The 24688-nt window shown below is 44.0% G+C and overlaps 1 protein-coding gene across 5 annotated transcripts in view; it reads left to right on the top strand.

Moving 5' to 3' along the window:
- EML6 (EMAP like 6) overlaps nucleotides 1-24688 on the top strand; it is an 85452-nt gene that overhangs the window by 53849 nt on the left and 6915 nt on the right. For 3 of the 5 annotated variants that reach the window (XM_088160790.1, XM_014895137.2, XM_088160789.1), the window contains exons 17-36: nucleotides 347-447; nucleotides 1649-1851; nucleotides 3021-3132; nucleotides 3808-3935; nucleotides 4664-4805; nucleotides 5839-5991; nucleotides 6231-6362; nucleotides 7210-7298; nucleotides 7895-8071; nucleotides 8159-8360; nucleotides 8522-8648; nucleotides 17792-17870; nucleotides 18865-18994; nucleotides 19551-19649; nucleotides 20814-20834; nucleotides 21191-21364; nucleotides 22043-22251; nucleotides 22671-22828; nucleotides 23402-23516; nucleotides 23949-24137. In XM_088160790.1, the coding sequence (XP_088016916.1) occupies nucleotides 347-447; nucleotides 1649-1851; nucleotides 3021-3132; nucleotides 3808-3935; nucleotides 4664-4805; nucleotides 5839-5991; nucleotides 6231-6362; nucleotides 7210-7298; nucleotides 7895-8071; nucleotides 8159-8360; nucleotides 8522-8648; nucleotides 17792-17870; nucleotides 18865-18994; nucleotides 19551-19649; nucleotides 20814-20834; nucleotides 21191-21364; nucleotides 22043-22251; nucleotides 22671-22828; nucleotides 23402-23516; nucleotides 23949-24137 (2740 nt within the window). The remainder of the gene's footprint in view (nucleotides 1-346; nucleotides 448-1648; nucleotides 1852-3020; nucleotides 3133-3807; nucleotides 3936-4663; nucleotides 4806-5838; nucleotides 5992-6230; nucleotides 6363-7209; nucleotides 7299-7894; nucleotides 8072-8158; nucleotides 8361-8521; nucleotides 8649-17791; nucleotides 17871-18864; nucleotides 18995-19550; nucleotides 19650-20813; nucleotides 20835-21190; nucleotides 21365-22042; nucleotides 22252-22670; nucleotides 22829-23401; nucleotides 23517-23948; nucleotides 24138-24688) is intronic. The other 2 variants (XM_088160792.1, XM_088160791.1) reach the window with 1 other exon arrangement.

The following is a 24688-nucleotide window of genomic DNA, read 5'->3' as shown; positions in this document are numbered from 1 at the left end:
TTTAATATTTATTGAGTTCTCATCCATTTAAATACTTACGTTGACCTTTATGTCTTCTCTTAATTGCCTTGACCTTTGTTGCCTGCTCCTGTGTTATGACTTAAATGAACTGAAACTCAGTGGGAGAGGATTTTTATTCCCCACATTTCTGTATCTTCACATGCTGTATGCTCACATTCCTCCTGCCAGCTCCATGGGGCAAACTCCCAGAACTGAACCCTTGCAGATAGAAATATGGCTCTCTACTTTTTGTTAGATGGGGAAATGATTTATATCAACGATTTAATTGGTTTGAAATGTTCAGGCATCTCTTGCCAAGCTTTTAAAGTGTCTACCTTTATTGCAGGGGCCATAAAGATAAAATATTTGTAGTGAAGTGTAATCCACATCATGTGGACAGACTGGTCACGGTTGGGATGAAGCACATCAAGTTTTGGCAGCAAACAGGTACTGTATAGAATATTTTACATTTGATTTTGTGAATATTTTTAATACAGGAACATCATGTTCTCAGTTTGAGAATTTTTTTTATTTGTTAAGCACTTTTCCACAGTTACCAAAATATTAAAGGGGTGAAAACCCACCTCTGAGTCAGCAAATGTCAGAATATTCCTTCCTCCTTGGAAAGAATTCCCAGCTAATTGTGTTTAAATTCTAGTCATAATATTAAGGAATTCTCCTAAGCAAGCATTCTTGGCTCCCAGAAAATCAGATTCTGGTTGAGGATATTTTTTATTCAGGACTGGATTTTTCACTCTTCATGACTTTTTAGTTGTATACACATGATACAAGCACTCAAGACAACTCAAAATTAGATCATTTCAAGAGCTTCCTGCACTTCATACCATACTTTAAACGTTCAAGTGGCTCAGGTGCTCTGAGATTAAAAATTATTTTTTCTACTTTTTTTCCAACCTTCAGGTTATTTTTGCAGTGATTACATAGACTTGCATTGCTTTTTGCCAAATTCCATAATGGGAATGTGGATTAAACAGCATCTTATTCCAAGAATAGTTTCTTTGCAATAAAAATGCTGTGTTTTAAATTCAGATTTGCTCAATGGAGTGGGACTCAGTGTGGTGCCAGCTGTGAAGCCCACGGTGCCTTGACACAAGGCTACCAGTGCAGATGATATTTTGTAATTTTATGTGTGTTTTTGTCTAAGCATTGGTTCATGGGCCTTATGGCTGCTTCTGCTTTCTGACTCAAAGCAAGGCTGTGGTGATTTGGTTCTCTGACAACCAGAGGAGGAGCAAACCCTGCCATTTATTCTGCCAAACTGCTGCCAAGTGCTCAGCGTGCCAGGAGACATCTAAACTCATCTTCTAGTTGTGGTCACCTCTAGAGAGCAGCATGGCAGAAGCTGCTGTGGGCAAAAACCATCCTGCCAGACATTGCAGCAATTGTTTCTGCAGGATTCCTCACCAAATTTCTCTCTTGCTTGGAAACAGAGTCTGCAAACCTGAGACTGATCTCTCCAGAGCTGGCATTGCTGGGTTCACTTCCTTTGATTGTGCTTTTCCCTTGTGCCCCCATTTCTGGATTTCAATTATTGGGCAGCCACAGGAGACCTCGGGGTGAAAGATTTGTCCTTTGCAGCCCTGTGGCCACGAGCCCAGCGAGAACAAGCCCTGTGCTGCTGTTGCAGGGGGAGGCTTCACCTCCAAGCGAGGCACGTTTGGGAGCGTGGGGAAGCTGGAGACCATGATGAGCGTCTCGTACGGGCGCGTGGAGGAGCTCGTGTTCTCTGGGGCTGCCACTGGGGACATCTACATCTGGAAGGAGACCCTGCTGCTGAGGACAGTGAAGGCCCATGATGGACCTGTGTTTGCCATGCATGCCCTGGACAAGGTATCTGGCACCTTCCTTCACCTTGACTTGTGTTGCACTAATGGATTTTAGAGGGAGTTGTGATTGAAATCACAAAGCCAATGTTATTTGACAGGCCTGGATTTGTAAGCACCCTGTTCCATGTGCTGGTACCTGACCAACAGCTTTCTGAGCTCTAAAAATGCAGAATTTATTTCTCACTGTACTCAGGAATGTCGTTTTCATGTTTGTGTAAACCACAGGAGAGTTAAGGAGTAACTTTCATTGCCTCTTCAACCTGATCCCAAAAATATTTGTGCATTACCAGTTTCCAATATATGAAACATAATCATTTAATAATATTATCACTGTGTCTTAGTCAAGACTTTAGATATCCAAAAATTTTGGGTTTTGAATTAACTATTCCAGATATCAAAAGAATTATCTTTCAGTTGCATCAATACATTTATAAAATAAATTATGGCAAAATATTTGCATCACATAAATGAGCTTAGAAAAAAGGCAATTTGAAGATGATAATGGAACATCCTTTTTGAGGTTATTGTTTCAATTGCAGAAGTAAAGGACGAGAAGAATGTTAGCTATTAACATTTTTGTATATCAAGGTCAATTAAGATCCCTGTGGCTCAATCCTTTCTGGCCCTAATTGATTGTTCCCAGCTTTCCCATAATTTTTTCTGTTTGATCTTGGCACTGAACATCCTCTTCACTTAGATTCTGTTGGTTAGTTATTTATGCTCTTTTGCATTCACTTGGCTGAGATAATCTACCCAGGGAATTAATGAGAGAATTGGTCCCTGATGCATTATTAGAACTTGGGTTGAAGCATCTGTTAAGTCAATTGAATTTGGAATAACTCTTGAGAAGCTGTTACTGCCAACTACTGCCTCTTCTAGGGGTAAAATATATTTTTCCATGGCTTATTTCCGTATGCAGGCAAATATCCTGGTCCAGCATTCCTGTTTACAGCAATGTGTGCTCCATATGGTTCCAAATCTTTATAACCCTAGAAAAGCAACTCTAAATCTTGTCCACTTGAATTTTTCTCTCATAGATACAGGCTCCAGTATTTTTGGTTTGACACATGAATAAAAAGCAAGGGAGACTTTATTGTGCCTTTGGACATGTCCTTTTGAATCTGCCCCACGAGTGCTGACATCTGTGTGTGTTCTCCTCCTGTGACTGTGCAGGGCTTTGTAACGGGTGGAAAAGATGGAATTGTGGCCCTTTGGGATGATATGTTTGAGAGATGTCTGAAGACATATGCTATTAAAAGAGCAGCACTCTCTGCTAGTTCTAAAGGTATTGGTTTTGTGTGTTTCAGTAAGGACTGTGTGCATGGAGGGTGGCACATTTTATACAATGGGATCAAAGGGCAGGACTGGGTGTCAAATCTGACCAGAAGCCAAAGGGAACAGCAACGCAGCACTTGCTCTGTGCTGGAATGTTCTGCTTTGATCCAGATAAGATTTCTTGTATTTCTTGTCTTACTTGTCACTTATAGTTTGTTCTGCTATTCCCTCCTCTGTTTCATTGCATCAAGCTTTGTTTTCATTGGTGGAATGATTTTAAGGAGAAATGTGCCCAGCCTTGAGTTTGGCAGCTCCAAAGATAACCCAGTTTCCTTGGCTGGCCACATTCCCTGTGGTGAGAGCAGGGACCTGATAAATTCCCCAGGCCTCAGTGTGAAAGCCTGGAAAGGGATATTCACATTTCTGTAATTCTAAGAAATTCTGAGGTGCTGGAACTCCTGAGCCCCTCAGACCCTGGAAGTGTTAAAGCAGTAAAATATCAGTATTTGTATTGTCACTACTCCAGACAAACTCCCCTCCCTGAATTAGTAAGGAATACATGGATTATCTGGCAGTTTGATCCTGCAATTTTATCTCATGTTCATGATTTTGAACAGATTTGAATTATATATAAACTGCAAGTGATATGAAATTAAAAAATATATAAAAATCTTGCATTCTTCAGGTTTACTTTTAGAAGACAACCCCTCCATCCGAGCCATCAGCCTGGGACATGGGCACATCCTGGTAGGAACTAAAAATGGAGAAATACTTGAAATTGATAAAAGTGGGCCTATGACTCTGCTAGTTCAGGTACTGTATGGATCTCCCATAGCAAACCATTTCCTGTGTTTTTACAAAAATGCTGGTTCTTTGGTGGTATACTTTTTTTCAGTAAATTTTGATCACATGAAGTAATCCTTCAAATTTGTCTTGCCTGCAGGACTGCCTTACTATCCAAGATGTGTGAGGTTGTGTTTTATAAAACATTGAACTCATTCACTAATGCAGATTGAGAGCAGTAAGAAATTATTTAACCTCGATATGCAGTGCTAGCAAACTGTATGCAAACTGAAGGAAAGCTGGAAAAAAGCAGGAAGAGTGATTAACAAGTTGGAAAACTGAGAATTTGAGGCAAGATTAAACCAAAGTATTGTGTGTATGTTGGGCAAACAAGGATCTAAAAAAGGACATAAAGGAGATGTCTAAAAAAGGACATTTGGGGATTAGCCAATATTAGGATTTCAGGCTGAAGTCCTTTTTGGGGTGTAGCTGTTCACTATTCGTCTCAAGTTTGGAAAGGAGAATATTGGAAGAATTACAGGCAGAAATAGTGGAGGGGACTATGGAAGAGTGTTTCAGGCATTTGTCAGGGGAGATAGAGCAGATGTTCAGGTCTTTTGGAACGTGGAAAGCTTTGGAGAGGGGAGATGGTGAAGGCTTTACTGCCTGGGACTTGCAGAATGGGGCAGGCCAAGGCTAGAACACGTTACACAGCCCCCCATGCGTTATTTCCCCCTGTCTGGGATGCTTTCCTGCAGGGCCACATGGAAGGAGAAGTGTGGGGCCTGGCAGCTCATCCCCTCCTGCCCGTGTGTGCCACCGTGAGCGACGACAAAACCCTGCGCATCTGGGAGCTGTCGGCACAGCACCGCATGCTGGCCGTGAGGAAACTCAAAAAAGGTAACAAAAAAATGCCCTGGCCTGGCCCTGGGGCGGCCATGGAGCCTCTGCTTCTGCAGCAGCTCCCTCTCTGCTTTCAGCCATTGGTAGGCAAAGGACACGGTCATTAAGGAATCGGGAGCACAGGAAATGAATTGGCTTTGGCATGTGTCAAGTCAGTGCAAAGGGAGGGAAGAAAAGGGACTGTAATCTATTGTAATGAATAATAATAACATGAACTTCAGCCTCTTTTCCCCCAATTTCAAGGGGATGAGTTGACCTCAGAATCACTTTCCTCCCTAGGAATACTTAAGGCCAGTACGTTGCTGATGTAGAAGAATTTCCTTATAAAGACAGAAGTACAATTTCCTGTGTGTTGAGCACAATCATCTTTTGCTGTCAGTATGAGCTTTACCTGTTAAACCAATTACTCTAAAATTAACACTTTTCCTGCCCTCTCCTCTGTATAAAATTAGATAAGCTACATTGAAATGCTGCCTTCTCAAAATTGCTCTTATTTTATTAACTCATTGATATCCTTCAGGAAGTTTAAAATGGTTCATTTTCATGAACAGATCCGGAGCACAGGAACCCTTAACTGACTAGGGGAAAACAGAGTTAAATGTTTTGGAGAGGTGAACTGGGGGATGAATGAGGATAAGCTGTAGGAGAGAGTATGGTCAGGAATAATGCTGAGGCACAGTTACACTGCCCTTAATGAGTCTTTGAATTTTCCATCCGGATTTCCTTTCTGTATATGTTTTGGGTGGTTTTTTTGTTTTATTTCTGTCATTGGTGTGTTTAGAATGTAGCTGAAAGGTGGTGTTTGTTGCACACAAACCTGTTTCAAAAGGGATTAAATCATCGTCAGCTCCAGAGCACCATGTAACAAAGCATCCATCATAGGCCTCGGTAACATATCTGCTTCAAGAGATTACAAATCTGCTTTAAAATTACATGCTTGGTGTAAAATCCTTTCAGTTGCAGTTCACCGATGGTTTACTCAGTCCCAGCTTCTGAACTCTGACAGATCCATTTCCCTGTGCTCCCGCAGGCGGGCGCTGCTGTGCCTTTTCTCCCGACGGGAAGGCGCTGGCGGTGGGGCTGAACGACGGCAGTTTCCTGGTGGTGAATGCTGACACTGTGGAGGACATGGTCTCCTTTCACCACAGGAAGGAGATGATCTCGGATATCAAGTTTTCACGAGGTACAACCGGATGATAAGGTGGAAGAGCAGTGTTCACCTTGCAGTTTGTTTCTCTTGTCTAGACAAGGTTGAATGTTCCAAGGGAAGAGTGGCTCTGTGTGTGCTCATTGTAAAATACTTTACAATTCCTTGTGCTGACTATAACAGGCCCATCCCTGCCTGGTGAACTCACTACAGTGCTGGAAATCACACCAAGATCAGTTAGAAGGTTTAATAACCTTGGTGTCTCCTCCTTACAGAATCAGGAAAGTACCTGGCTGTGGCTTCCCACGATAACTTTGTGGATATTTACAATGTCCTTACCAGCAAAAGAGTTGGCATTTGCAAAGGTGCCTCCAGCTACATCACCCACATCGACTGGGACTCCAGAGGTAAGGTGCTGGCCAGAGATACAGACTGGAAATTCCCAGAAAATGGGATATCAGGAAACTGTTCCCCTCCAGTTCTTGAGCTTTTTCCCCATGGAGCACTGTACAGATCCAGTGCAATTACATCGATTGGTATCCAATTTCCTCTCCTTGCTGAGCTCTGCGTGGCAATCCCTGCAAGAAGCTGGAGCCTGATGGTCCCAAGTAATTAAGTTCAGCAGGATCCATAATGAGCTCATGCCAGTGAGCCTTCCCAGAGCAGATGTGATCTGTGTGGGACCACCTGTGTGCCTGAGCCCTGTCCCTGCTGTGTGCCAACCCCAAAACGAGGTGTGAGCCAGTGGCAGCAGCACCACAGCATCTCCATGGGCACAGCACACTTCCCATGCCAGGACAGCTCCGAGTGGGGCTGGCACTGCCAGTGGGGCAGTGCAGAAGGGATAGGACATGGCAAAGGTTCCACTTCTGGCAGAGCTGCCTTGTAAAATTATTAGGAAAATTAATAGCACACGCATTTCTTTTTTACTTCCACTAGTGTGATAATGAAACACGAGCAAAATATTCCCTATCAGCAGAAACTGATTTGCTGTGCAACAGCAACTTCTTAAGGATATTGGATGGTATTTAAAATATTACTTGTGGTATTTAAAATATTACTTATTGCATTGAATCAGAGTATAGGACCCTTACAAGAGTGACTTTAAGCATCTGTGTTACTTTGGCTATGAATAACTCTCTAGAGGATAATTTCTTAATTTACCCCCAGAAATCTCTCCACTCAATCAAAAGAAAGTTCTTAATAGTCATAATCATTAATAAGGTTCATAACAAACTCTCCTTTTGTGTCCAGGAAAGTTATTGCAAGTCAATTCTGGTGCCAAAGAACAACTATTTTTTGAAGCACCGAGGGGGAAAAGACATATTATAAGAATTGCTGAGGTATGAATTGCGTGCTGGATTATTTTTACTGTGAAAATTAATTTTAAGAATTGTCTTCAAATGGTGTATTTTTTCCTTTTATGATGCTATATTTGCAAGGGTTACAATTAGAATTACTTAGAATTCCACAGTTTCTCTCCTAGCATTTGTAAATGGCAGAATGTGCAGATTTCTGCTTTTACCTCTTAATTTATTATTGTTTATTTATTAGCAGCCATTTGCCATAATCCCCTTCTCCAAGTCACCTGTTTTCTGTGTAACCAGTTGCATGCAGGCTGTGAACAACCTTCCCACAGCAGGACCTGGCTTTTCATGAAGCTGATTATTCCTGACATGTAATTCTGCTACAAAATTGCCAATGTTTAGCACCTCAGAAAATCTTCAGGGAGATTTGTATCCAAAGCATGCTCTGCCTTGGAAAAATGGGAATGTTTAAATTGATGAAGATATTAACGAGCTGCAACAGCACAATTTCTTAAGAAATAAAATATTGAAATAAAATTAATGTCAAACATAGAAAACTATATGCACGAAACTAGTGTGCATTTGGTATGTTTAAAGTGAGAAGCCTTCATTTGGGGGGATTTTGCTTGCAGATAGAGAAGATTGAATGGGACACGTGGACGTGTGTGCTTGGTCCCACGTGTGAGGGGATCTGGCCCATGCACAGCGATGTCACCGTTGTCAACGCAGCCAGTCTCACAAAGGACAGGACCCTCCTGGCCACAGGAGATGACTTTGGGTTTGTGAAGCTCTTTTCCTACCCGGTGAAGGTAAGGAGTGTGTTTATTTCAGTGGCAGCAGAGGCAAAGCAGGCAGGCCTGTGGTGGGGTGCCAGCTGGGCCCTCTGTGTGCTGCAGGGCCAACATGCCAGGTTCAAGAAGTACGTGGGGCACAGCGCCCAGGTGACCAACGTGCAGTGGCTGCACAACGACTCCGTGCTCCTCACCGTGGGCGGCGCCGACACCGCCCTCATGATCTGGACCAGGGAGTTCCTGGGCATCCAGGAGAGCAAACTGGTGGACAGTGAAGAGTCAGACACCGATGCAGAAGAAGATGGAGGTAAAGAGGATTTCATTCTGAGTCAGAGATTCACACAGGCATTGAACTGCAGTGTGAGGAGAGCTTTGTTTCCTTCTTTCGTTGGGGCAGATTTCTTGTTCTCTACTCTGTCACCGTGAAACAAGGGCAGCTTGTTTTATTCTGTGTTTTGTTTTTCTAAGGTTATGATAGTGATGTTGCCAGAGAAAAAGCAATTGACTACACCACTAAGATCTATGCAGTGAGCATCCGGGAAATGGAAGGCACGAAACCCCATCAGCAGCTGAAGGAAGTTTCAGTGGAAGAGAGGTATGTCCCACAAAAGCTTTTTCTTCCCAGTGGGTCCTTTTGCATCTTTCATTCAAATAAAATTAGTCCTTAGAGATAAGACAGGAATTTAAAAATTCACCAGATAACATTTCAAATGGTGTTCACAGAGTACAGCATGTTAATGTGATGGAGATAAATGCATCTATATGACACATCTCTGAGCGTTGTGTTCCTTGTGCTGTTCACATGAGCATTTACATTCTCTCCTAACCAGTGTGTGTCTGCAGCAGAGCACTTGTGATAGTGGTAAGCTTGTAAATATTTTGTGGTTAAGGCTTTGGGTGGTGCTTTTATTAAAAGATTTTCGGTTCCTTGCAATTGTGTTGGGTTGTCACTGTTAAAGCTGGAATTTCCTACGGCACATGCTGGCCTTAGGCTGAAATACTCTAAAAAAATTAGCTGGAAGAGGAACAGTGCTGGAGAGGAGAGCAAAGAAAAGAGGTAAGAGCTAAGAACAGAGGCTGAGTCCAGTGAAACACAGACCTAAAGGAGGGGGTGGTAAAATGTGATGGGACAGAACAGGGAGCATTTATAAGCAGTAGAGTACATTCCCCCTCAAAGTCTGGAGCACTAAATCCCTACCTGTGAATGCAGCTGGTGACTCAGCTCTCAGCCCATTCTGTCTCTCCTGATAGAATATTTCCTTAGAAATGATCATTCTTTTATCAGGAGTTTCCCTGCTCTTGCCCCCCACTGGGCACTGACACAAAGGACTGCTTGGGTTAACCCACAGCAAGAATTTCAGCTTAGCTGTTCTGTTATTGCAGGAGACAAAATGGAGTTAATAATACTTCCTAATCTCATGCAGGCCTTGGAAAAATAAGTTTCTGTCTTTAAAGCTCTCAAAGAATGCAGTGCTGAACATGTTGAACAGAAAGTAATTAATCATTTTTGCTCAGTAAATGTACAAAACAGGAGAATTGGGTGTGAAATGTGGGGTATAAACAATAAGAAAAAAATGTTGCACCCATTTCTTTTCATTGCAATGTTTTAGCAATACCATGCAGGAGGACGATCAGTGATTTTTGCAAGAGAATGTTGGACCATAACCTTCTCTTTTTCCTTCCTTCTAAGATTATCTCTTTTCCTCAAATAAAGAATTTGTTCATCTGTTTTCCTACAAAAAGGCATATCATCTGGTAAACATAAATATTTGCAAATTGAGTTAAAAAAGGAAAATGATTATTTTATTTTTGGGTGAATTGCTAAATTGTTACAGGAATAATAAGTGGCAGTGGTACAGATGTTTCACACCAGAAACTCTTGCACCCTCCAGCTGTTTTACTCTGCTTTGATGATGCAAAAGCAACTGCTGAGTGAGTTTAATTGATGGATTAAGCTGGGTTTAAAAATGTCTTGCACTCATGAATTACCAACGATTTCAGCAAAAGCATCAGTGCCTTGTGCAGCTTTTCAGCACATTTCCAGCCCAGGAGTGCAAATGTCCCTTAAGGAGCCTGGGAAGTTCCCTTCTGTGCCCCCATGGCTGTGCTGTGTGACAGCTCAAGCTCCGGAGCCTGTCCCCACCCCCGGCCCCTCCATGGAGAACAGGCCCCCAGGAGCACAAAGCCCTGGGAAGCTGCTCCAGGGGTCCCACACCTCCCACTCTGCTGGTGGCTGAACTGGGGAGGCACCTCCTGTGCAGTGAGCCTGCCCCTGGCTTCCAGAGCAGCCCCTTCACCGCTGGCTGCACATGCAAACAGCATCCCAAGGGAATAACCCATGCCATGTTACATGCTCTGCACTGAGCAGAGTAAAAAGCCACGTCTTAACATTCTCCTATATTTTTTCTTCTTACTGTGTTACCAACAGTTTTGTATTTCATTTTGATCTAGGTTAAAAATAAACCCTTGTCACTGTCCTTCCCATCTTTTCTGCTTGACAGTCACAGCTCTTGTACACATTTTTATCTCCTTTTTAAATTACAGATGCTTCAGTATAATCACACCTTTGGTATTTGGAACGTGCTGTTTTGATCAATCTGACAACAAATCTCATAATTTTCATATGTCACTTATTAAGCAATGATAAATTCACTCTCCTTTCTTCAAGGGATTAATATAAATAGTGAGAATTTATAGTGAAATAATCAGAAGCAGCGACTTTATGGTGAAATGTCAGCAAAAGTGCTTTCTGAGGGTGTTGAGAGTGGATAGGGCCTGAGGCTGTGAAAGGTGCTGGGGTTTGGGTGCTGTAAAATGGGATTAATGTGTTGGCTGCTGCAAGACTGCAATTCCTGGTCACAGTGGGACAACGGGGGCACAATTCCTGCAGGATCTTGGCACTCCCAGTTGTGGGTGCCTCAGGCTAAAGCTGACTTCTCTCAGATGTATGAAATATGAGGGAAGCTTTGTAGCTGGGCCAAATTTCACCTTTTCAGAAAACACAAAAGAATGTAGCAGCTGGAAAAGGGTTTGTCTGCCCATGACAAACTTCTGAAATCCCTGGGCTGGATTTTCTTTGCACTTCCAAGAGTCTGAAGTGACAGTTGGTGAATCCAGGTGAAATGGAAAGTCTGCAAGTACTGAGCTGTCTGTGTTGAGTAAAATCCTAAATGTTATGGAAAATCAAAGGCCCAAGTCAGCAGGTCTTGAGGCTGTGGAGCCCTGAAATCTCTGTGCACAGGGCTGAGAGAAGAGGCAACAAGGAATTCTGAAGGCAGCTCCCAAAGCTTTAGATTTTCTGCCAAAGGCACAGCTGGAGTAGCTCTCCCAGGTTTGAAGAGGGGAACCCAGAGGATTTGTTCCATTCTCTTTCAGGCAGGTATGTGGGGAAACCTTTTGAGGAGGAAGTTTTTCTGGAGGAAATATTCCAGACCTTTCCCTTAGTGATTGTGCCCAAGGGCTGGAAAACTGCTGGCCCACTTCACTGCAACATGTAGTGAGGGTCTTGCAGTGTCCTTCTTGCTGCATTTTCATTGTGGCTTTGAGAAAGGAAAAATTGTGAAGATATAGTGAGAAAAAACTTGTAATTAACAAGTTTAAATTAAGGAAGGGAAAAAAAAGAGAGAAAAAGCAGGTTTCTGGTTTAAGCAAGAAGCAGGAATAGCTGGGGCTGCTTCTCTGAGGTCTCCTTGGGGGCAATGACTGGAGCTCACCGGGGTTTTTCCTTTTAACATTTAGAGGATAAGCTGTTGTTTGAGTTTCTTTCCACTTTGTGTAACTAAACGTGCTTCAAAGGTGTCGTGTGGCACCTGTGAGACACATCCATCTGTTCAGTCTTTCTGTTTGCTGGAATAAGCTTGCAGGACTCTGTGCTTCTCTAATAGGGAGTGGTGCATCTGAAAACCTCCAGGTGCATTATTTGTCTAGAAATAACAATTCATTGTTCCATTCAGGAGGAGTTTGATCTCAGGAACTGTGATGGGACTCCTGAAAGATTGCAAGTGTAGGGTTGGGAGCTGAACTGTACAATGGTTACTACAAACTTAGGAGTAATAATAAAGTTTTCTCTTAGAAAAGAAAATGAGAAAATTAATGAAATTTATATTCCCTGTCTAAATTGAATGTAATTAAAATAGTCATGATTCTGCTAATATCTTGGAGGAGTGTAGAAGTGACATGATAGATTTTTCTTGCAGGATTTGAATCAAATCATGGCCTGGTATTTTTGGGGGGATCCAACATTTCCTGTGTCCATCAGCAGCTACAGCTTTAGGATGGCAAAGTGACAGGAGAGCTGCTGCTGAGGGACAGTTTAAAAATGTCTGGCAGTTGTATCGATGCATTGTTTGGTTAAGGTCATTAATCGATTGTTGTTTCTCTCTCCTCTCCCCGACCTTGTTGTTTTTCTTCTTCTCCCTTTCCGTGTCTTCCCTCCTTGCCCTCGTCTCCGTTGCTCCCCCTGGCTGCCCCCCCTTGCCGTGCCCGTGGTCAGGAGCGGGGTGCCCTGGAGAGGAGCAGCCCCGCGGGCTGGGAGCTCCCAGCGCGGCGCTGCCGCTCCTCGGGACCCCCTGGCCACGGGGGGCACTGGCCCAGACAATCCAGGACACTTGTAAGCTCTGCTGTGTGTCAGAGGAATTGTGCTGTTTTGGAAAAGGGCCGGGTTTTGAGCTGGGACCGTTTAAACCAAGAAGTGATCTGATGAGAAGTACCACGAGCTTGCTGAAGGCTGCATTTCTGTTACTAATCTCAAAGGCAAAGACCTGTTTGCATTCGGCCTCCTACTAACCCGAACACCCCCCTGGTCTGCAGCTCTCCTTTAGCTCAATTTGCATGACTCCACATGAACCTGGTGGTGGGAACTCCTTCAAAGCAAGTGGAATGTGTAGAAAACAAAAAGCAGCATTAGCATGTTTGTCTGGTTTTCTGTTTTCTTGGCATCCTGGCTTGTCTCACTCTCCGTGAATTACCCACCTCAGAGCCTGGTGTCCATCGTGGCGTTTGCCTCACGTGTAATCCTATGTCCTGATAAAAAGTTAATGAAGCTGATATTTTCACTCTTCAAATGTTACTCTTAAAATTATTGATTTCTTTAAAACAATATGAGCTAACTTACATAAGCTTCCAAAATAGCCCCCACAAGCCTTTGCACCATGAAATGAATTATTAGACATATGGTTACAGCCTTGTTTCCTGCACCTTTACACACACACGTCTGTGGGTGCAGTGCAAAAGCTTTGAGTGTGAATCTGTGTTGTATTCATGTGTAGGTGGGGACTATTCAAAATGTATCTGGAAAAACACATCCTTGGGGTGGAGAAAATAACTTTGGGCCCTCTCTGAGAATGAGGAGCATCTTTGGAATATTCACTTTTACTTCCTCAGCAGCATTATGTCAAGTTAATGCACCCTAAATGCATTTGACAGCCTGCTGGTTTCATCCCAGCTGTCCCCAAGGCTTGTACACATTGTGACTGGTATTTGTCAGTCCCTGCCAAGCAGCTGAGCTCAGAGTCAATGCCACAGGTCAGCATAGAGCTGGCTCAGAGCTCCTCTCTGTCTGTGTGACACTTGGGGATGGAACTGAGGGGTGCCAGCACTTCTGTCTCTGCACTGAGGGTCATGTGCAGTACCCAGCTTTTGTGAGGGCTGATGGGAAAAGCTGCTTCTCGTGTTTTGTCATGCAGAGGGAGGATCTGCCACGTGTGATTGGTTCAGTGGTTTTATTTACACAACACAGCTTCAAACCATGCTGGAGTTTATGCAGGGAATAACAAAACAAGTGGAAAAGACTCTGTTCCTGCAGTGTGTCCAGAGAGTCTGGAGTGTGAGGGACAGCAGGCCCAGCTGTTTAGGGAACAACTTCCCAGGGTGCTCAGAGCAAAGAGCCTCAGGTTTCATTGCAGTGATTGCCCTCCTTACCAATTGCTGTAGTGCTCGTTTCACTGGGCACTGAGCTGGAATGACCTGGGAATGCAGTGACCAGCTGCCCTGACAGGCTGTGGCAACAGCTGCCCCACCATATGTCCTGTAGTACTTTTTGGTTTGGTTTTTTTTTTAATTTTTTTTTTTTTAAGAGTGCATCAGCATACACGTGAAGTTATAAATATTGCAACCATATTGCAACGTAAGGCTTTCTCAGTCCTTCAAAAACTGATAATTTACCACTGATGTTTCTCTCTAGTTCTGTTTGAGCTTTGCTTTGATCTGCTGTATTTGAGAGTAGGGTATTTTCATGGTGAATCCTATTCTTTTTGTTGTCTTATGATAGCTACAAAGTGTTAAGAAAAAGTAACAGCAGGAGAAGTTGTATGTAAAACTCCTGTGTATGTTGGGATGGGAAAATCCAAGGGTTTAGAATTTAGAAAATCTTTTAATCCCTTCTCTGGGAAGGGATTAAAAAAAGCTCAAGGAGTTTTGCAGCAATTTGGGGCACTTGGGAGTCCCCTCCTGTCACTGGTGAAGGGCACCTTTAAAAGCTGCTTTTGCACATTTTCTGAAATGAACAGTCTATTTTTCAGACCTTGGATTTTTGTTACACAACCCAGCCCTTACCTCTCTCCTTGAACTTTGCTTTATCTTCTCAGGAGCAGTCCTGCTCATGTCTGTGTAGATCCGAGTGTGTTCCCTCTCCAGTTTGCAGCCGTGTAAATCCATGTCTGTGTCCCTTTTGGGCTCGAAGCTTTTCCCTACCCATTGCTGCTGGCTCAGCCTGTCACCTTCTGGTTTGCAGGACACTCCTGTCCATCTGTCCCTGCTCCAGACCTTGTTGGTCCCTTTCATGTGATGCTGTTTCTGGAGTTCCCGTGCTGTTCCCATTGGCCTTGGAGCAGAATGTTTGTGTCCTGCCCAGTTTATTCCTGCTGCAGTCAGCATCTCCAGCCAGACAGCAATTCTGGCCTGTGCCCTGGAAACAGGGGTTGGTTAGATCCCCCTCCCATAGAATTTATCATAACAGTTTTTGATCTGCCTTTTCTTTCGACCTTTATTTTCCATCTAAACAGGTGTGGCTTTTTTTCACCCTCATAGTTTGGCCCTGTTCTCTCTCTCTTTCCTCCCTCAAGGTGCCCCCCTCTTCCAAAACCCCATTCCCTCTTTCCCCCAGCCCAGCTCTTGTTGTGTCCATGTGTTGTTCTCTATCCTGGTGCTGCCTGTTCACCACACCCCTGATTTGGGCTTCTCTCCCCCCGTGGCTGGAGGGAATGTCCACTCCCATCTTTTCACACTTCTGCATGAAGGTGGTGCTGAGGTTTTGTCAGTTTGGATCTGGACTCCTGTGCCTGACTGACAGCTGCGTGTCCTCATGTGAGAGCATCCTCGAGATTGCCACGAGTAACAGGAACCTTCTCTGCTGTGTTCACAGTACCCAGAGAACTGAACCCCTCTCATATCTGACTGTGTCTTACCTTCCCTGGAGCTCCTCCATGCCATAATGTAATCTGAGCACATTGGTTTTGAATTGCTGCAAAGAAACCATTAATGCTTGTGTTATGTTTTAACTTGCTTTCCTTTGGAGGCAGGGAATTGTCAAGTAAGTACTGCTGGGGAGCCCAGCCAGGCCTGGATTGCTGGGAATGTGCCTTGCAGGTTGCACAGGTCCAACAGGGCAAAGGGATGTCGTTTGCTACAGTGCAAATTCCTTGTCTTGGCAGTGTCATCTTCTGTATCAAAACAAACGAGGTGTAGGCACAGGCTTGTTAAAAGTGAAATGACTTCTTAAAATGTTTCAAATGTGCTGCTTTCCATTTGTTTTATGAAGATGGTGATGAGGCAGTGAATGCACACGTGTGTATATATACATGGCTATGTATATATGAATGCACACATCTGTGTTTGTGTGTGCTGTGAGTAGGTATCTATAAAAGTATTTGTGTGTGTGTGTCTCCAAATTGAGCCTCATGCTTACAATCTGGTGACTATCAAGCATGTCACAGTGGTAGTGTTCTCTTGCTTTCATGAAGTATTTTGGCTTGCTCTTGTCATAAACTTTGATATTCCTAGGTAAAGAAATGTGGAAATGATCCAGTTCGAAATAATACTAAAACAGAAGAAAGCATACAGGAAAACAATTCTTTTCTTAAGTGCCAGTTCAGAGGCCCTCCTAAATCTGGGCTGAAATAATGAATTTATTTTGTAAGACAATTAAGTTTTGTAATAACTTCCTCTGCCCCTTCCCTGCCGGTGACAGCAGCGCTGCTCAGTCCCACTCCACGCAGGGTCACCGTGGGGGACTCAGGTGACCTCTTCCTGAAGAAATAAAGGTACTTGTCCCCTGAGGACAAGGCAGCCCAGGCTGTCCTGGCAGTGACTTGGCCTCCCCCCAGCAGCTGTGGGCTCAATGGCAGCTGAGCCGTGGGCTGGAGAGCAATCATGCATTGTGTGCAATCCCAGCAGTGCCTGGAGACTCCTGCATCAGCCCTGTCACACTCCTGAAAAGAAACCAACCCTGGAATCCCGTTCTGCTCCGGTGCAAAGTGTGCAGGAAGCTTGGATGTAGCTTCCCTTCCCCTCCATCCCGCAGGATCCTTAGCTCTGAGTGTGCCCAGGGATGCCAGGTGTGATGTGTCTGGCTCTGTGCACTCTTGGGTTTGTGTTTTATTCTTGCTGGCATGCTTGGATAGCACGTGTTGTGCCCAGGGAATGACTGCTGTGCTCTGAAAGTGCTTGTGCATGAGTCTCGTGCTCAGAAGTGACTCCTAAACTCTATTAAGTTTCTTGCTTGGCTTTACTTGCTGCTTACAAGGGGATCAAGGTAACTCTTTACTCTCTTTGTGTCACAGGGTCACCTGCTGATGTGCTTGTTGTCCTTGCTGTGCCTGACGTCTGGGTTAGACTGGTTACCTCAGCTTTGCTCTGTCTCAGAGCTCAGGGTGTCCTGCTGCTCATTCCCACCATGCCTTTAATACCTTCCATGAAAAATCCAGCTCCTGAAAAAGCAGTTCCCTATACACAAAAGGGATTTCATTCTTCTCCAGTTAATTTTTTGCAAAATGGGAATTACTGGTAGTTAGGTCTCAGGACAGGAACAAATTTTACAGCACGTGGAATGTAATAGCAAGGTCACATTTTTCTGGAATCATAAGCTCTGGGAATGCATTCCAAGTGCTCCCCTTAGCTCTGTCCCTCTTTTCCCAGCAGGATCAACAGCAGCAGCAGAGGTTATCTGGCCTTACAGACCATTTGTACACATCAGATTTTGTCTCAGTCTGTGTTCTGAATTTAGCAGCTGTAATTATATAAAAAACTTTTTTGGCCTCAGTCTCCTAAATTCCCTTGGATGAATGACTTGTGCATTTAAATGCAACCATTTTATCTTTAATATGATTTTGAGAAGATTTCATTGAAGCCATGTCAAGGTTTTGGAATGAGATTTCTCAGAAGAAGCAAGGCTGGGCAGAGGTCAACTGCCAGCTGCAGAAATCACTTCAGATTATTTCTGAAAACACCAATTTACCATCATTTCATATTGAAGGATTTTTCCATGGATTTAAATCATTATGGTTTGGGGTCTTTTGAATGATGTAAGGTTGTTTGTTCTGCCACTCATCCACAAAGTCTACATCAATGTTTCTGCTCTGTCTGTCCAAAAGTGCAGGACTTTAATCAGTTTATTGTACAAGTCTGAAAAAAAGCTCATACAGGGGCAACTGTCCATTTGCTGCTCACACATGCTGTGTTTTTGAAGGTTGTATTTTACTTTCAAGCTTATTGATTGTCTCCTTTTTTAAATGCTCTTTTCAGGCCACCTGTGAGCAGAGCTGCTCCTCAGCCTGAGAAACTGCAAAAGAACAACGTCAACAAAAAAAAGAAACTGGTTGAGGTCAGCATTAATATCTTTTCAATTTCTTGAAAAGTAACATGCTGGGTGAAATCCATGCCTGTTTTGTCTCTCAGGGAAGGGCAGGTACAATCACTGGGCATGTGCATTCCCATGCTCCCTGCTCAATCCCAAGGGAAATACATCCAGAACCAGCACTTTAGCCCAGGAAATATCCCGTGTGGAATTTTGAATAATGGAATTTGCTCATTGACTTTGCAGCTTCCCTTTCTCCCCAAACAACTTGTTTGAATTCCCTCACAATATGCAGAACAAGGAATATTCTGTGACCTGTGTGGATAATTTGCAACACCTGGTCTGTGGCTAATTGGGATTGTTCCCAGTGAGCTGTGATTGTGTTTGGGGCAATCATTAAGTCAGGCTTTAGGGCACCAAGGGATCTCTAACCACAATCCATGAACCATCCTGGGTTCCTGGGGGAAATTTCCTTGGCAACTGCTCCTTGTAAGCTGCATTTATACCTTTGATTAATGCCTTAATTACAGACTTATTTATAGCCTGCCCTGGCTGACCTTAAGGTCAGAATTTCAAAATTTAGTCTAAGGAAATTTGGTAGTTTATGATACTGATTTTTGAATACTCTGCAAGTGTCTTCTCTGAAATATCTGATACCCTATATAAATATTAAAGTGTGATGGGAAGAGCAGTAAAATCAAACCTGTTCTATGGGTTGTATCTGTTTGGAATGGAAATTTACAGAACCAGAACATTTGTAGCCCTCTGAATAATTAAAAAAGAAAATACTAGAAGTGCAGTGCTTTAGTTGACCAATTAAAGGTTGTTGATAGCCTCTGATAATGTTAAGCTTCAGTAACTGAGCAGAGTAGGGATAACTAATTATTGTTTTGTTATTCTGTTACCTCTACAAGGTATTTGTACTTATATAATTTAGAATTGTCCTGAAATGATCCAGACTCTGAAATCTCCTTGTTTCTACTTTCATTTCACCCTTGTTCCCTTTGTTTTCCTGGAGCAGGAGCTGGCTTTAGACCACGTGTTTGGGTACAGAGGATTTGACTGTCGCAACAACCTCCACTACCTGAACGATGGTGCTGACATTATTTTCCACACAGCTGCTGCAGGCATTGTCCAAAACCTCTCCACTGGTAATTCCACCTGAAACAATACTTGGAGATAAAATTGCTTCATAAGGAAAATGGTTTTGATTGAAAGTCTGAACTTTATAATATTCCTGTGACTTTCTTCCCACCTTTTGCATCTTGATAAATAGCACAAACCCACTGCAGGTGGCCTCTGGGGCCTCCAGTGCTAGGACAGCCTCTGGCCTGTGGGCTGGGACACAAGGATGGCCCCATCTGTCCTTTCTGGGCCAGTTCCCTTGGGAGGGCTTTGCCTCTCCTGCACTTGCCCACTCACTGCCTCAATTCTCTGGGATTTCACTGGGAAGCCTGGGCTTTGCATTGGCAGTTTTGGTGTTTCTCATACTTCTGGTGGCTGTGGGCTGATGCCCTGCATGTATAGATAATTTCCCAGTACTGCTTTGGTATCCAGCTGTGTGTGTTGATGGCTGTGCCCATAGTGCATTTGGGAGGGGTGCCTGGGAATGAGAGCAGGGCAGCCTTAGTGGCTCCTCGGTTGTACCGAGCTGCCCAGACAGTCTGTGCTCCTGTGCTGACTGAAATCCTGTCTGGGTGTTGTCAGGGAGCCAGAGCTTCTACCTGGAGCACACTGATGACATCCTGTGCCTGACGGTGAACCAGCACCCCAAGTACAAGAACGTGGTGGCCACCAGCCAGATCGGTACGTGGCCCCCGCAGCAAAGCCTTCCTCACGGTTTTCAGGGCACTGATTTATTTATCTGGGCCTTTTCTGTGGGGCAGTTTTACTTTTTGTTTGATTTGGAAGAAGTAATCAAGCTCCAGGGTTTTCTTACTGTTTCAATTCCATCTGATTGTGAGTGATTGGATTTTAGAATTAATTGTAGTGTAATCATATTTCAGAAGGCAAGCTTGGATAAACTGCCTGATCATCTCAATAATCTCATTTATAGAATTCTTTCCTTCCTGTATCCAAGGCACTGTTTAGCAGTGAGAACACAGAGAGCATCATTTTCTCTACAGGAGTACAAGAGCTGTACAGAAAAGGTCAGAAACAGAGAGAGATCTCAGCAGAACTTAGGGCTCACTCCAAAGGACAGTTGAGATGTATTTCTGTGAATCCATGTGTTTATTATTTACATGGAGAGTCCTGTTAGATTCCCTGGTACCTTCTGCAGGAGTAAACATTGCCTGGGGAATGCAGGAGGAGCTGTCCCAAGCCTTGAGAAGGATCTGCTGCCTCTCAGCCTTTCCTTTCAGCTGGAAAAATTAACTTTATGGAGGAGAGCAGGGTCAGAACATCTCCTCAGCCCATTCCTGAACTTGAGGACAGGAGTGACTTAAGAGGGGACAGGGAATGGCAGTGATGAGTGCACAGTGACAAACACAAACCCTCTGCTGCCTGTCCTGAGCACGGTCACTGCACTGGCACGTGGAGGGAGCACCCAAAGCTGCACGTGGTGCCTGAGCTGTGCACAGCACTGATTTCTGTGGCATGGTAGGCCTCAGGAGATCAGTGCCTCTGAGTTTGATTGATACTTTGTATAACTAGAGATTCACTTTGCTTTTGAATTTAATAATGTTAAAAACCTGCATGCCTTTAACATTTCTTTTAGATGCCATTTTTAAAACTTAAAAGTACTAAATATTGTTGCAATATTTGTGTATAAAAGCCAATATACCCAAAAAAAGTTCAACAATATTCCTGCTTCTTTGTTTTGTTGATTTAATCCATATCCATTTCCAAGTTTTGAATTTTGTTTTCCTTCTGGTGCTGATGCTGGCACTGCAGCACGAGTCACATGACTTATTTCACCTATTGTTTTCCCTTGGTGCTTCCTCATTTGCCATTGCTCTCACAATGCAGGTGACATGACAGAATTCCCAGGTAAGGCTGATTTGTTTGTGAATTTAGCAGTCCTGTACGAGTTCCATGTTGCCTCGTTGTATCTGTGTGAACCATGGATACAAGTGAAACACCTGCAGGCAATTTCTTTTGCATGAGGCTCTTCATGAATGTTATGTTGTTCTTTTAGAACTTGTCTGACTTCATGGACTACAATGATTCCCCCCTGTGTTTTGCAAGCTATTTCGATTTCTCTTTGTTTCCCAGTAGTGCTAATCTTCAAACAAATCCAACCCCCCAACTAATGTCTGTTCAGGTTAAATGTTCTTGAAAAATGCCTGGTTTGCACCGAAGCCTTCCAGAATTAATTCTCTGTTAATGCCTCTCTCTGCCCACAGGTACAACCCCCACAATTCACGTATGGGATGCCATGAGCAAGCAAACCCTTTCCATGCTGCGCTGCTTCCACACCAAAGGGGTCAATTACGTGAACTTCAGTGCCACTGGCAAACTGCTGGTGTCAGTGGGAGTCGACCCAGAACACACCATCACTGTCTGGAGGTGGCAGGAAGGTAAAAACCAGGGGCAGATCCTGTTCCTGCAGCCTGACATAGCTGGGCACAATGACTGGCTTTGCCTTTCAGGTGTTTGGGCTTTTGTGTCCTCGCTCTGAGTATCCCAGTTAATCAGTGAAAGATGGCAAAAGGCTACAAAATAGAAACAGGAAATTAAGTTCTAAACACCTGTTGGAAGTGGAAATTAAGGAAAGAATGATGTCTAATGTAAAATTACATGAAATTAAGGAAAATTATTCCTTTTCTTTCCTAAAACGCTTCAAGTACTATGATGGAGATAGGCCTTTGAGAAGTAATTTCCAGAAAATAATTATCTTTGGAAATGGTGGAGGGGAAAGGAAAAGTGCCTCAGCTCATTTAGTGTGTCCCTGTGCATTTTTCACCAGATGAGAGGCAACATTTCTGTGTTATTTCACTCACCCGGGAGACCGATTGTGCTCTGAAGGCCTTAAATCTGCATTTCCTAACTCTGTGGGATGCAATGGAATAACCAGGGACTTTGGGAGTTGCATTAAGATGTTTGATACAGTAAATAGTGTTGAGATTTGCAGCTTTCAGCATCTGGGACACAGATCTCTAATCCAGTACCACCTCAACTGACTTGATAAAATCATATCAGAGCTTCATTTCTCAGGTAAATTCAGCTTTGTTTTTACCCTTTCCTCGTTTAACCAGGAGCTAAAGTTGCCAGCAGGGGCGGGCACCTGGAGAGGATCTTTGTTGTGGAGTTCCGCCCCGACTCCGACACTCAGTTCGTGTCCGTGGGGGTCAAGCACATGAAGTTCTGGACCTTGGCTGGCAGCGCTTTGCTCTACAAGAAAGGAGTCATTGGTTCCATGGAAGATGCCAAAATGCAAACCATGCTCTCTGTTGCCTTTGGAGCAGTGAGTTCAAATTTCCTGCTACAGGATTTTACATTACCTTTGTATTAAACCTGCAAAGGTCGGTTTTCTTTGCTGAAATCCAACCCCGTGCTTGTTAGTGAAATGTGGATTTAAAACCTGTGCACCTTGGGATCCTTCCCTGATTTTCCTGAGCACAGCTGGGTGAATGGCTTTTTTTTTTTTTTTTCTTTTCACTTTACTGATTATTTATCTGTTTAACTTACATAAAATAACAGATCACAGTTTAACATTTTTTCTGCTAATGGTATTCGGGGTGACACATGCCAGTGATACCATCAATGGTGACACTCCAGTGTGGTCGTTAAGGACTTCTCAATTCAATGTAAAGAATTTTACTTGAAGCTGAACAAAAACGCTGAGGTGTCTGATGTATCAGAGATTGCTGCTGTCTGTTGCAGAATAACCTCACATTCACCGGTGCCATAAATGGAGATGTCTACGTGTGGAAGGATCATTTCCTGGTCAGGCTGGTGGCCAAGGCTCACACAGGACCGGTGTTCACCATGTACACGACTCTGCGGGACGGGCTCATCGTTACTGGAGGGAAGGAGCGGCCGTAAGACACAGCATCTTCCTAAAGTGCCCAACTTGTGTCTCTTGTGTGCTTTTTGTTTGCATTTTTTACCCAGCACCCCAGAGATAAACAGTCTGTACTGCAGCACTTTCACTCTGTTTTACATAACCTGCCCAGGTGGCTCAGTCACGTGAAGGACTAAAGGGGGATACTTGAGGGTCACAGGGGCACATGTGGCAGCAGGGACATGCTGAACCTCTTTGGGATTGGTTCAAACACCTGGATGAGCTCCTACCATAAGTAGAGTTTCTTCATTTGTTAGTTCTGTCAAACTAAGCCTCTCCCCATGGAGATGCTGCGGGTCTTGGGATTACCACAAGAAACAGAGATTTGAGATAAGTGGCAAGAGAACAGTTTGGTTTGTACAAATTATGGTGCTGTTTCAAATATGAAGTGTAAAAGCATTTAATTTTATATTATTTACTTCCCACTGCACCATAACGAGGTGTCTTTATATAGAGTGGAGGGAGGGTCAATGCATGTTTTGTGGTTTAGGCAGGAAAGTACTGGTGGGATTCCCATGTGTAAAGCAGGTGCCTCTCTCTCCCTTTGCAGCACGAAGGAGGGGGGAGCAGTGAAGCTGTGGGACCAGGAGATGAAGAGGTGCCGAGCGTTCCAGCTGGAGACCGGGCAGCTCATCGAGTGCGTGCGCTCCGTGTGCCGGGGCAAGGTGAGAGCGGCCGGGCACGGCCCAGCTGCTCCCTGAGCTTCTGCCTGGTCTTTAAAGTCACAAAACCCCTCGGGGAGTCACTGACACTGTGAGTTTGGGCACTGTGGAACACACAGAAATAACAGAGTCACTCTTGCCTGTGTTTGGACTGTAAATGAGAAAGGAGCAGTGATGCTGCACAGGATGGGACCTGTCCAGCTCCAGGAAAGGTCTCCATTTCATTTTGCCCAGGAATCTGACACACTCCTTCATAACAACACCACTGAGGAATGTTGGTTTATATTTCCAATCAAGTAGCCATTAACCAATTACAAGCTTACTCTGTTTATGCTTTTTCCAAGTATTTGCCGAGGAAGCTCTGGCAGGTTAAACCATGGCAGTTACTGTTACACTGACCACTGATCTCCACTCCTTTTCTTTGGCTACAAACAGGGGAAAATCTTAGTGGGAACAAAAGATGGAGAAATCCTTGAAGTAGGAGAAAAAAACGCTGCTTCAAACTTGTTAATTGATTGTCACATGGAAGGGGAAATCTGGGGCTTGGCAACTCACCCCTCCAAAGACATATTTATCTCTGCAAGCAATGATGGAACAGCCAGGATCTGGGACCTGTCGGACAAAGTGAGTACCCTGAACTACGTTGAATGTGTGATTAAAAATGAACATTTTATCTAAACATCCATTTTCCTACTGTGCCTTTTAGCAGCCCTGGAATGAGAGCAGGGTTCTGCCTCTGTCCTGAGCAGGTTTCAGTCTTGTTTGGCCCCAGTTCTTTCCTTGCTGTGAGTGTGAAGGTGAATCCTTGGTGCAGGAGAAGCACCAGGCTGTCCAACAGCCAGCACTCCCAGAGGAATGCAGGGATTCACCAGCACTCCTGCCCATGGAGTGCCTCTTGTTGGGCATTGCTTGTTTTGATTGAAATCTGCAGGCTGGGGGATTAAGGAAGCATTTTAATTCCACATTGCCAGTCTGGGTGACAGAGACTGTGCTGTCACACACACGCAGCCCTTGCCCATCATTCCACCTTCCTGGCAGGCACAGCTCCCTCCCCTTCAGAGCCTTCCTTTGGAACTCTGCATGTTGCCTCAGGGATTTTTCCAAGTCAAATTGACTAACAACCACCATTTTTAAAAACAGCGTAATTTTTTTTAAAAAGCAGAAATGTTTCTGCT

Source organism: Sturnus vulgaris, chromosome 3 (genome assembly GCF_052056855.1).
Source record: "Sturnus vulgaris isolate bStuVul1 chromosome 3, bStuVul1.hap1, whole genome shotgun sequence".
In the NCBI taxonomy this organism is placed as follows: domain Eukaryota; kingdom Metazoa; phylum Chordata; class Aves; order Passeriformes; family Sturnidae; genus Sturnus; species Sturnus vulgaris.
The sequence above is the reverse complement of the archived record's forward strand: the minus strand, read 5'-3'. Positions and strand labels throughout refer to the sequence as shown.